This window comes from Leptinotarsa decemlineata, unplaced genomic scaffold (genome assembly GCF_025532065.1).
Source record: "Leptinotarsa decemlineata unplaced genomic scaffold, Ldec_3_MD MMD2_tig00026299_RagTag_RagTag, whole genome shotgun sequence".
Taxonomy (NCBI): domain Eukaryota; kingdom Metazoa; phylum Arthropoda; class Insecta; order Coleoptera; family Chrysomelidae; genus Leptinotarsa; species Leptinotarsa decemlineata.
In genome coordinates, this window is record NW_027412676.1 from 2,670,080 (window position 1) to 2,682,561 (window position 12,482).

The 12,482-nt window shown below is 33.2% G+C and overlaps 2 protein-coding genes across 3 annotated transcripts; one reads left to right on the forward strand and one right to left on the reverse strand.

Moving 5' to 3' along the window:
* Nucleotides 1-1,392: 1,392 nt before the first annotated feature.
* On the forward strand, nt 1,393-7,091 carry LOC111503520 (uncharacterized). Of its 2 annotated transcripts, none has more exons than XM_074180683.1 (3): nt 1,393-1,547; nt 1,601-1,867; nt 6,376-7,091. In XM_074180683.1, exons 2-3 carry the CDS (start codon nt 1,607-1,609, stop codon nt 6,604-6,606), a joined length of 492 nt encoding a protein of 163 aa, XP_074036784.1. In that variant the 5' UTR covers nt 1,393-1,547; nt 1,601-1,606; the 3' UTR covers nt 6,607-7,091. The 2 variants fall into 2 exon arrangements, with proteins under 2 accessions (XP_074036784.1, XP_074036785.1); XM_074180684.1 differs by having other exon boundaries at nt 1,395-1,541.
* Nucleotides 3,479-11,311, reverse strand: LOC111503519 (uncharacterized). The gene is made up of 2 exons (XM_023157847.2): nt 10,325-11,311; nt 3,479-5,305 (listed from the first exon to the last, which is right to left on the reverse strand). The coding sequence occupies exons 1-2, from the start codon at nt 10,399-10,401 to the stop codon at nt 4,939-4,941; spliced, it is 444 nt and encodes a 147-aa protein (XP_023013615.2). The 5' UTR covers nt 10,402-11,311; the 3' UTR covers nt 3,479-4,938.
* Nucleotides 11,312-12,482: the final 1,171 nt, after the last annotated feature.

The following is a 12,482-nucleotide window of genomic DNA, read 5'->3' on the forward strand; positions in this document are numbered from 1 at the left end:
ACGAATATTGTCTGTCTGTTGGTTGAAAAGAACCACATCAGACTTATTTGAAAGTACAACCGCGGAACGAATGATTTGGAATGCAAACTCCTATGGAGATGCATCATTTTTCGGGTCTTCATGTCGAGTTGACAGTGTTGACACAGCTCCTCCCGTGTCCAATACACTACTCCAAACGAGTAGAGTAAGTACGGAATGGCAAGCATATTCGTAACAGCAACTTATTTGTTCTTCTCCGACAGTTTCGATAACCAGATCGAGGGTAGACTATTGCATATTGCACATTCTCTCGAGAAAAACATATGTTCGAAGTTTTAGGATAGAGCCAACCATCTCGAGCGAGAGTCGTACTCACTCCCATTTGAGCTAATTCAATGTTTCTCAATATTAAATAACTAAAATGCGTACTCACATAAGGACACTACTATGCATTGTTGGCTTTTTATTTTCCAATGTAAACTTCAGAAGATTGGGGTTGATTATAGTTTTTATCAAGGTTATGGATCATAGACAGATGAAAATTTGTTCGCAATGAGCTTGGGGAACACGAATATATTTTTTCTTTCAAAAAATTGATGTGATCTCAAACGTTTTTCTACTCTCTTTTTTATGGAAATATCCAACTTCGGATAATTTGAAATTGATTTGACCTCGCTAGAGGTCTTAGTTAACTTATCCAGAAAAACGATTACAATCATAATGTATTATCGAAAATACTACAGTTGACTTCATTGATAATAAATTATCCGTGATAACAAAAAAATCACCCCAAATTTCAACCCCAGATCAATGATAATAATAAAAAGAATTCTTATAAAACATCGGATATTTGAATATTTTGACTACTGAAAAATTGGAATCAGACAAAACCATTTATTTTTTCACCGGAAACCGTCAGGCGCACATTTTTGGTGGGTATGAAGCATCCACAGTGTGTGGCACCAAAAACGAAACCATCTTCCTAAGAAGTACGAAGTATGATACATCATTGAAAAGATAATTTTATAAAAAGTTCATCCCTGTGATTATTCATTACGTATATTTTCAGTGTCACGCCCCCATGCGGGAAAAATAATATCGTCAAGTAACTCCAAAAATTATACAAAATGTCAACGTTTCGACACTAATTATACCCTCATGTGTATATATATATATATATATATATATATATATATATATATATATATATATATATATATATATATATATATATATATATATATATAGATGCAAACTGCAGTTTGATGATGATAGCACGACCAGCTGTCGAGCGCTCGCATATAATAAATACGAGTTATAAAGCTTCACAGCTTCAAAATGAGTGTTTCGTGTTCTATCGACAACTATCTTGAAAAATGTGGCAACCTCTGTAGAGTCTATCGACTATCGACAATTCTCCGTTCTCTGCGTCTTTTTGGATCGGGGAACTACGGAGAGAATTGTGTGTCAAGTCCCTACATTCTAGAACAAAATATTTGTGTAGATCTTGAATAGTTGATTTCATCTGCTTGTTCAGTTATTTCGTTCATACAGGATCTAAGGTAAAGGTAATAGTTGAAACTTTTTTGTTGAATGAAGTTACAAAGTTTTCCTATTTTAGAAGGAAATGGAGAGAGCGATACTGAATTGGGTTCCAGAAAATTGGGAAAAGGGTGTGATGAGCACACATTCTTGGTGCCAACAAATAGAGCTGGACCGATATTCTGAAGAATTTAAACAACTTCAGTTTGAAATTCGAATTGCTTTAAAAGACAATAATAAACACATAGAGCATATCCAGAGAAATCAATCAGTTTATGACATTGGGCAATTCCTTATTAGAGGACAACTTCTCTTGACTTTGAACCCTGGTACCATCTATTACCAGGTAAGTTGATTTTATTGAGATAAAAAATAGTTTCTTATAAGTTCTACTGAAAGCGATAAGAAAACAACCTACCCAATGAGAAATCAAGTTACTTATTACAAGGTACTCTTAACGTGAACAATATGTGAATAACTGGACTCTAAAACATTATTTAATTTAAAAATATGATAGAACTGACCGATACTTGATGAAAATCCATCATAACATATTCAAAAAACACTTTAATGTGATATTTCCATTTGAAAGTTCACAAAACCCCGACACATGTTTCGCTATACGATAGCCTCTTCTGGTGTTGCAATACTGTTATTATAAGTAAATTGATGGATGTAGCCGTTACTAAATGGCACGAGACTATCATGAAAAATGAGAAATAAAACTTCCTTTAACCACTTTTAAAATAAATAATATAATAATAAAAGTGGTAAAAAAATATAGAAAGTTTTATTTCTCATTTTTCATGTTAACTTAAGGTTGGACTACAGTATAGTTGGATGTAGTAATACATACCTACTTGATATATGTACAGAAAAAAATTACTACTAAAACGATTCAGCCAGTCAGGAAATCTTCCTCTCCTTCTTAACTTCTGAATGTGCATTATTTACAAGGTACTTTTGCCTGAAAAATTCAAACTGAAGATTTTTTTTGGTCTAAAAATGATCCTTATAATTGAGGATTCGCATAGTTGGAGTTCTACATTCATGATAATGGATTATAGCACTTTTTCATATCCGTAGATGGCGCAGAAAGTATTAATTTCGCTGTGGTTCAAACCTTGAACAATGCTCTTTTCAATTAAACAACTGCATAAATGCACTAAGTAATTGGAGTTCAATATCTACCCATTACAAAAATATACACCTAGGTAGGATCCTACTTCCCCATCATCAGTGTCAGATTTTTCTAAACTGTGAAACTCTTATTTTGGTTAGGAAAGGATAAGTTTTCTTTCAGTCCTCCAAAGGAAAACAAGTAGTTTCTTCACATTGTTTCAAATTAAATTCAATTCATCTTTAACCCTTAATTTGGCAGGATGGGATTTACCTAGATTTTCCCGTAAAAGTTGATTTTTCCTGAATGTATATCTCACAAAAAACATGATTCTAGCAAAAAATTAGAGATTAGGTGGAAAGCGTATGAAAAATTAATTGTATCCTATGAGATACATTGCCAATATATAAAAAACAAGATGTTATTATGTTCTGTATTGTATCGGATACATTACCAACTATTAATCAAGTAACCTAAGAGTTCTGAACCAATATTTATTTCAGTTTTAGAACACCCATTTGATTTTACTAGAGTAACAATTGCCTAGCTTACATAACTATAATAGAAAAACATATTTGAAAATGAAAGAAAGCAATTGGACTAAAACATTAAGAATACTTTCAGTTGTTATTTTCATGAAATGAGTAGAAACAATTTCTAGTTTTGACTAAATACAGTCACGCTTCACATTTTGAGCAGATCCAGTGAGTTTCTCCTGTTTTGCATAGCCGACAACGACCCTTAGTGATATATATATATATATATATATATATATATATATATATATATATATATATATATATATACATATACCTTATCCTTATATCCTATACCTTATCATGTCTCACGTCACTTGTAGGCCTCGGAATTACTGCTCTTTTGATTTTATACAGGTTTGTCTTCTTCGGTAGATGTTCTTTTCTTTTTTGTTCTGTCCTTTATTACCAGCTCCTGAGCAACAAAGTATCTGTACTCTTTCAAGCTCAGTTCTTTTTCTTCAATAGTCAACAATTGTCGATGTCTGCGGTACAATAACCATGCGTTATTCAAGCATATATCTATCATTTGAGCAAATATAGACAGATACCAACGGCGAGTTTTCATTCGAATGCGATAGAGGGAGATTAGCATATCCATCAAATCTACACCACCCATGTGAGCATTATAATGCTTGATAATACTTGGACATAGGACATCAACTCTCTCTTTTCTGTTTTTGTCATACCTTTTTATAGTGCTTATTGGTTCAAAATATATATAGGTACTGAATAGGGTAACAACTTTATTGTCGTACCACTTGACGCATGTGATTTTTTCCTCATTATCAGTTTTGTGACGAAAAGCACCTCGACCTCTTTTTGGCCAATGTTTTGTCATTCTCTAGGGAGCAATTCTTCAATCGGTTTGTTCTTATAGTTCCCAATGACAAAATCCCATAGTTGTTGCGCAATACATAGAGCAAATCGAGGGATACAAAAAAATTATGAAAATAGATTGTGGTGCACGGTGCACTTCGTATGGACTGACAAAGAGCAATGACAACCTTAGTCCCTAATCCCATTGACATTTCTTCATCCGTGAAGTTTTGATGTTGAATAAATGTGCTTTCTCCTCCATACACAAGGAAATCATATACAAACCCAGATATGCCCGCTCTTACAAAAATTTTGTAGCCCCATCTTTTTGGTATTGATTTGATATATTGCCTTTTAGATCCAGCTTTCTTTCCTTTGTATGGCACCATCATTTCATCAATACTTTGCCTTTTCTCATTTTCTACCTGAACACAGTTCCTCCTAACTATATTCAAAAGAGGTCTTACTTTGAAATATGGATTATTATTTTGATTTCTGTTATTGACAAAATGAATGTATCTCCTTATCTGCTGATATCGTTTCAGAGGCATTAATTCTGCAATTTCTGGGTACCGAAATTTTTGACTCCACTAATCTAGGTATGAAGGCATTTTGACTATACCCATATAGATATGAATGGCTATGAAATCACGGATTTCAGCCTCAGTCACATTTATGGATTTTTCCGTCACTTGTATTGAGTATAGATTTGTGTTCTCAATACATAACTGTAGGAGGTCATCAGAGAAGAACATTTTGAAATATTCCATAGGTGACTTCATTACCTCCGGCAATGTGAAATTGTTGACGGGAATGTCGACAGAAAAACTTAATTTTTCATTGGACCACTTGTAATCGTACTTTTTTTTGTGACCCTTAGTATTTTTTCAGAATTTTCCATATTTTGCCCTTTCTGCTTTATTTTTTTCTTGTTCTAAATTATCAAGGTTCTGTATTCTCTTTATTATGTTCTTTGCTACTATCACTACTGTTGTTCAGCGGAGTAAATATAGATTTAGGTGTTGGAGTGTATGTGAACGGAGGGATATTTTTGACAGGTGTCTTGAATACGAATGCTTCACAGTTATTGTCATCTCCTTTCAAAACATCCTCGGTGTCGGTATCGGAGTATCTCAGAATTGAATCTAATTCTTCAGCTACGGAATCAGGAATAGAGGGTGCTTCGGATGTATCAGAAGAATACCTATCACCGTAACCCTCAAAATTCTCTGCATCATCGTCGCTTGTTCCACCATCCGAATCAGGAGGTGGCAGTAAGGCTATTATATTGTCTTTCCGTGTGGTCATTCTGTAAAAGAAAGATTGATATTCATCTACCAAGTTTGAGTATTTCATTCATGAATGTGTATTTTCCACAATTTGGAAATAACGAACTCATATTCAAAATTTGACAATGAAGGCAATAGGATACACATTAAGGTTCATATGAAATTGTGAGAACTTGGCAATGTGTATTATTGGATACAAAATAAATCTGACATGGACATTCGAGAAATTGGTAATGTGAACTATGGGATACATACAAAACAAATGCCTTTTTTTCTACAAAAAAACTGAAATTGGTAACAAACTGATTTCTTGAGAAAAACTAAGCAAAACTTAAACAGGCGCCAAGATCACGTGTTTCTCGCCGCGGTCATCTTACTATATGATCGCCTAGTTCGCATCCGCGTTGAGATGTGGCTTAGATGTGGCGTAAGTAGTTACAAATTATGCTCAATTGAAGTGTATTTGAAACCATAGCAAGTTGAATTTACCCGATGAATGTCATTTTTGGCAGAATTATGTGGTTCGAATATAATGTATCTTATAGATTGCATTGCAAAATTAAGGGTTAAAGTGTAAAGTCCATTTTCTTGTGTTGTAAATCTTGGATCACATAAAACTGATTTTTTTAATTCTCACAATGAACATGATTTGAAAGGTTGGCAAAAATATGAAAATTCTTCGATTTTCCCTATACATGCTTTTGAAAGGATCATTAAATTTTATACTATCAAGTTCTGAAGAAGAATCTTCTAAATGGTGGCAATAAGGGTCGAGCAACATTTCTGATGTTTTTGAACACATTTCATCACTTTTTATGATTCATATTTATTGTTCAACTGTTGTCTTTTCTATGCTATGTAGCTTGTTTACACATACCACAGATTTCACAAAAACCTTAAACCTGGAGATATCAGGTAGAATAACCTCGAGGGCAATCCTAATCACCAAAATCTGCTAAATGCTGATCCGTTTTGTTACTTCGCTACTCGTATATTTAGGGATAAATATTAGTTCTGTTCTTCTGGAGCATGATTTTGTCAAACAGTTATATATTTGATATTGCAATTGTTTCTGAAACATTTTTTTTAGGTGAGGCGTTATATTAAAATAAGGTCCAATTTCCTAACAATGGCACTGAATTATAATGTGGATCACAGAAGATGTGGTTTACACTCAGTTGTTTTCCTAAGTGAAATACCTAATTTGACAAGTGATGATATTCTATTGGTTATACAGGTCATAACTACTACTCCACATAGCACATATATAACGCCTTCAAACAGTTCAGACTATTATATTGAGTATATTGTGAGATTCTGAAGAAACTTCTTCATATCTTATGAATCTAGAGATAATACTTGGGTTTTTTAAAGTTTTATTGTCACTTCATATTTTTTACCTATTGGATCATATAAAGTTAACCTTTGTAATATTATTTTATTATTGTTTATATATTTTAGATAACTCTAATTTTTAATAATGTATTCAGTTGATATATATTTTAATGAGGACTCAATTTGTAAAATAATTAATATAAGAAACCTATATTACTTTCGCAATAAATATGTCATTTCAATATTAGCCAAAGAAAGTTGAAGCTAGTTTATGTATGTTAAGTTTAGAACATTTATATTTGTTGAAAATTATTCTATAAGTTATTTTAAAAAGCATGTGATGAATTCAGTATTCCTTTCCTTTTTTATAATGTATATGATATCTAATTAAGTTAATGATCATTTGTTTTGATTTAGTTCAGATAACATTGTTTTATTATGAGAAATAAATATATGACTGAATATTTTACATGTATGAAATTTAATTCAGACCTTCCCAATCCCTATAGCAGTGTTTGTATGTCTCTTTTATAACAGTATTCAAAAAGATGATTACCATTTGATTGAAAATTACATAGGTAATTTTTTTCAGCATCAACTTTTTGGAATATTGAGGAATTATGGTTTTCGAGGATTGCTTTTATGAACTATATAGACAAACTATTCCAACATATAAAAGAATAATTTTAATTATAAGCATTAAACTGATGATTGAAGAAATAGTAATATTTATAACCCTTGCATAATATGCATCTTTGAAGAGAGGATAATCAGGTTGATATTTGGTTTTAATTTTGAAGAGATATTTGAGAATATAATTTCACAACTGTTTTTGACTTTACAAGTCTTGCTTATTTTAGGAGACAATTCATTATTCTTCATGAACATATTACCTCACTTCATGATCATAAACTGTTCATCAAACTTTTCACTTCTCTTTCTTTTCAAAGAACACACTAAAAAAATCACTTTACTAAATAATAATAATAGCTTTATTGTCCAACAGTTATCCATTTACAGAACAATATAACATTTTATTCACAATACTTAACCAAAAACGAAAAATAAAATGAACAAAAAAGAAAAAATAATTCTAATTACCTACTTCAAGTGCATGTTAGCAATTCTAATGTTATGGAGGTTAGTGAAGAATAAATCACCATGGGCACAAATGCTATTGAAATTTGTGCACATAACATATATTCTGAATTGAGCATAATGTTAGTTCTTGATCTGAGAGGTCTAAAAATGGATTGAGATCGTGAAGCTGCCCGTGGTACAATGAAGTTAATTTGTTCAAGAATTTTAGGACAGTCAACTCTCTCATTCACTAACTTGAATAAAAATATGAGCGACGCACATTTTCTGCGATGCTCTAAACTAGTCTAAACTAAAAAGTTCCAAACGTTCATATATGACATCATTACTGATACCTCTCTCAGGGTAAGAACCATCTATTCTGAAAATTAGAAATTTACAAAACTCTCTTTGAACTCTTTCAATGGCTATGTTATGAATTTCATAGAATGGACTCCAGACGATACTTGCATATATTCTATCTTCGAACGTACGTAGGTGAAATACAACAGCTTTATGGCTTTAATATTATGAAGGTTTCTGTAATTTCTGACAATGAAACCATAAGCTCTGAAAGATTCTGAAACTTTTTGTGAAATATGTCTACCAAATGTTAATTTATGGTCGAATATTACCTCTAGGTCTTTGATCTCATTACATCTCAGCAGATCTGAATCCTGTATTACAAACTGGAATGTATAAACCTCTTTTTTTTTACTATAACTCACTACTTTACATTTCTCCACATTGAGTTTCACTTTATTATTGCTACACCAAGCAACAAGATATTCTAATTGAGATTGAAGATTTACACAATCACCTACTTCCTTAATTATAGAAAATAATTTCAAGTCATCCGCGAACCATAACCGCTCACAAGCTGAACTTTCACTTAAGTCATTAACAAACAATAAAAACAAAAGAGGACCTAGGTTGGAGCCATGAGGCACATCAGAAGAAGCTATATATGTTCTAGATTTATAACCGTTATAGGAGACGAATTGTTTTCTACATGTCAGATAGGATTGCATAAGCTGACAGGCAGTATTCGAAAAACCAAAACTCATCAGTTTATTGAGCAAGATACCATTATCAATTTTATCAAATGCTTTAGAGAAATCCGTGTATATAACATCAACTTGGCCATTGTTATCTAATGCCTCGGAAATAAATTGAGTAATAATGACTAGATTTGTAACAGTAGAACGCTTAGTAACAAATCCATGTTGATGTTGGGATAGTTGCTGTTGAATAGAGGCATATATGCGATTATATAAAATAATCTAAAAAATTTTAGAAAACATACATAAAATAGATATGGGTCTGTAATTCTCTATATATGATTTTTCACCACTTTTGTATACATGACATACTTTAGCTAATTTCCAAATATCTGGGAAAGTTACAAATATCAGACATGAATTAAAAATTCTCGTTAAAGGTTTTGCTAATGCTCCTGCACAATCCTTCAACAAAAATGATGGGATCATATCCGAGCCTGATGTTTGTCCTTTAGTTTTTCAGTTGCAGATATAACCTCATTTTCTTGAATGGGGTAAAAATGAATATGAACATTATTATTCACTGTACCAATTTTGTTCAAAAGTGAGCCAGATTTTGAATACACCTCACTGAAAAAATTACCGAAGGCATCAACAATATCTTGAGGATTCTCGAGTTTGTTTCCTGAGTAGGTTACTGATCCTGGTATTCTTGTGCTGTTATTCTTAGAGTGAACATATGACCAGAATCTGCTAGGATCTCTAGACAACATTGTTTGTATGTTTGCAAGATAGTTATCATGTGCGGTTTTTATTTGTCTTTCAATCAAAGCACGCAAACGTTGGAATTCAAATCTATCCTCATCACGTCTATATTTCCTGAATTTAGCCTTCTGTTTAATGTTCTTAATGATATCACAATGAAACCATTTAGGATAAACTAAATTTTTGAATTTGGGTATATGATCCTCAAAAATGCCATATAAAATTGAATATAGGTTATCGAGTAATTTATTAACGTCCTTGGACGTACCTAAATTACTCCAATCAGTTTCCTTTATCTCTCTATACAAAGATGGAAAGTTCGCTTTCCTAAAGTTATATGTGATGTTTGATTGGTTTAACTTGAAATTCTTTTCTTTGATGTGTATATCAGCTATTTTGATACTTAATGCAGGATGGTGGTTATCTTCAGGTACAAAAGTCAAATTTTCATGGGTAACATAACAAGAAAAAGGTGAAAAAACTTGATCTAACATTCTGTTCAGGTAATTAGTTATACAGTTTGATTGTTTATACTCAAGCATGTCAAAGTAGTTGAGGGTTATACGCGTTTTTGGATCATTAACTTCCTTTTCGATGAACTTTGGAACATTGAAATCCCCAAAAAAAAAATTGAATTACTCTCATATAAATAATCCAACTGTTCCAAGGCATCAAAAAAACATTCAAATTCAACTAATCCAATCATATCAGGTATATACAAAGCTATTAAGGAGAATGCTCCAAATGACATTTAACTATTAAGATATCAATCAAAGGAAACTGTATATTAAATGTATTGATATCCATTACTTCTGAATCTATGAAGTCCCTTGAAGCAATTAATACACCTCCCCCTGTTACCTTACCCACAATTTCCAGTTTGCGATCTTTTCGATGTACACAGTAAGCGCTTGTAAAGAGTTCACAATTTGAAACATCAAATTCACAATTACTAACAGCTGCGTTGAATGAGTAAATTTTACTGTTGAGACCCCTCACATTCTGATAATGACATAAGATGCGTTGGTTTGGTTCACCATAACTGCTGGACGCATTAAGTTTAAAAAATCGGTTTAAAATCTGTTTTTCCGTTAATCAGCTGTTGCTCCCATACAAACGACAACTCTCAGAAGTTGAGAACTTGTGCGATCTAAGGACTAACGAGGTCTTACCTTTTAACGTGTGATTCCCAACACGGAATCACACGTTAAAAGCTTTAACTAAAGCACAAATCGTGTGGAAACAATACTTCTTCTTGGGAGTAGTACATGTATTACCTACTTATTGCTAACTTCCTCGTGTAGGAATCACACGGTGAAAGGTAAGACCTAGTTAGTCCTTAGCTCTCACAAGTTTTGACTCTGAAGAGTTGTTTGTAGGTGGACAACAGGTGGTTAAAGGAAAATATTTTTTTTAAACAGAGTGTGAAGCTGGTAATTTGCAACTAGGATATGATATGCAGACTAAGCGTGTTCATGTCCATAAAAATATGTAATGACCTCAGCAGTTTCCCTAATGAAGTGTGGATCTGATTTCAATCCATATGTTATGCAGCCTCATAAGTGTTCTATTTGGTATATATGAGGACCCTTTTAAAAGGGTTCCAAGACTAAGTTCGTGACACCTCTGCATCTCATTTCTGGTGATTACTGACCATACGGAGAAATGGATCTTTGAGATATCAAAAATCTGACCTTAAAAAACCGTCTTGTCATTGACGACTTCTAATACAAATACAGGTCCTTTTTCAGAATTTCACAACTTTTCCCTAGATTCCTCTTCGTCACAAGGGTATAAAGATGGAAACCTGCAACGTAAAGTAATATTTACCGGTAACAAAATTGAAATATTGTTCAGTGCTGCTCCAAGGCAAAAAAAAATTGTACGAAAATGACAGATGAAAATGTATGCTTTTCGCTATAATTGTATAGCATCAATGGTTGCCAACACTGTCATCAGAATAATTGACAAGTGACAGCTTCCCGCATGATGCAGAGATGGAATAAAGCGATTAGCGCATGCGCAGACACTCCATCGTATGTGAATACTTTGAAGTGGTGATTAAAAATATATTGATTTGAAAACTATTTGCATTATTATTAATTGAAAATTCTGCATTCACTAATCTAGCTTCAGCTTATATTATGTATCAGATCAAATGACAACACAAAGTCTCCTAAAACAGAAATCAAGAGGGGTGAGGTGAACTACCAACCACCATTCATAAATATTTATTTAAAATTCGTCTTTTCTCACTGTGGATTTTTTTTTCTTTTAGCGTCAGCCGTTTTCGACAGATTTGACAGATCTGAAAATTAAGTGCTCTGTGATCGACGTGATCGTGATCTATGACTTCTATGAGTTCTATGACACGCGGGACACGCCTATCCTATCATAATGAGACGGGAGACAGAGATAGACAGATTACTCGACTATCGAAGGACGAAGTGATTGAAATTTGTAAATATATAACCGTGGCTTCGTTCGAATCAGTGACGTAATGCAAAACCAAATGAAGTCAAAATGTATGCTTTTCGTCAATGTGGTATGCATGTACGAAAAAATATTGAATTGTATAGCAATTCGTACAATTGTATAGCCAGGAGCAGCCCTGATATTGTTATCGGCCATTTCCTTTCATGCAGCATGACTTCTTCTTCTTTTCGATCCAATGGCCTCATCAACTAAGGCTATCCGGCCAGTTTGTAACGAAAGTTGTTGTTAAAGCCAAATGTGGCCATACTTAAGTGGACCTGGGGCGGGCCCATCCACAATTGAGTGGAAATAACTATCCAGGAACTTGTCAAGCACGGCAAGCTGAAAATAACCCAGTTCTATCATATAGGCGAAAAAATGGTTGTCCATGCACTACGAAGACGTCGCATTAGTAAACACATAGATTGTTCGCAATGTAAGCACAGTCAATTCGGAAGATGAGCACAACAATCATCAATGGTTTACAATGTCAGCGGAAATCCATCCGTTACAGCTTGAGGTGGGATGAGGTAAGGAATGTAAT

What these genes read in the sequence shown, in the direction of transcription:
- LOC111503519 (XM_023157847.2), bottom strand. Translation starts at nt 10,401, where the DNA reads ATGTTTCAAATTGTGAACTCTTTACAAGCGCTTACTGTGTACATCGAA. An exon ending in AACTGGAAATTGTGGGTAAG is followed by an intron (nt 5,306 to 10,324) that starts GTAACAGGGGGA and finishes TTTCTTTTACAG; the next exon opens with AATGACCACACGGAAAGACA.
- LOC111503520 (XM_074180683.1), top strand. Translation starts at nt 1,607, where the DNA reads ATGGAGAGAGCGATACTGAATTGGGTTCCAGAAAATTGGGAAAAGGGT. An exon ending in CTGGTACCATCTATTACCAG is followed by an intron (nt 1,868 to 6,375) that starts GTAAGTTGATTT and finishes CATTTTTTTTAG; the next exon opens with GTGAGGCGTTATATTAAAAT.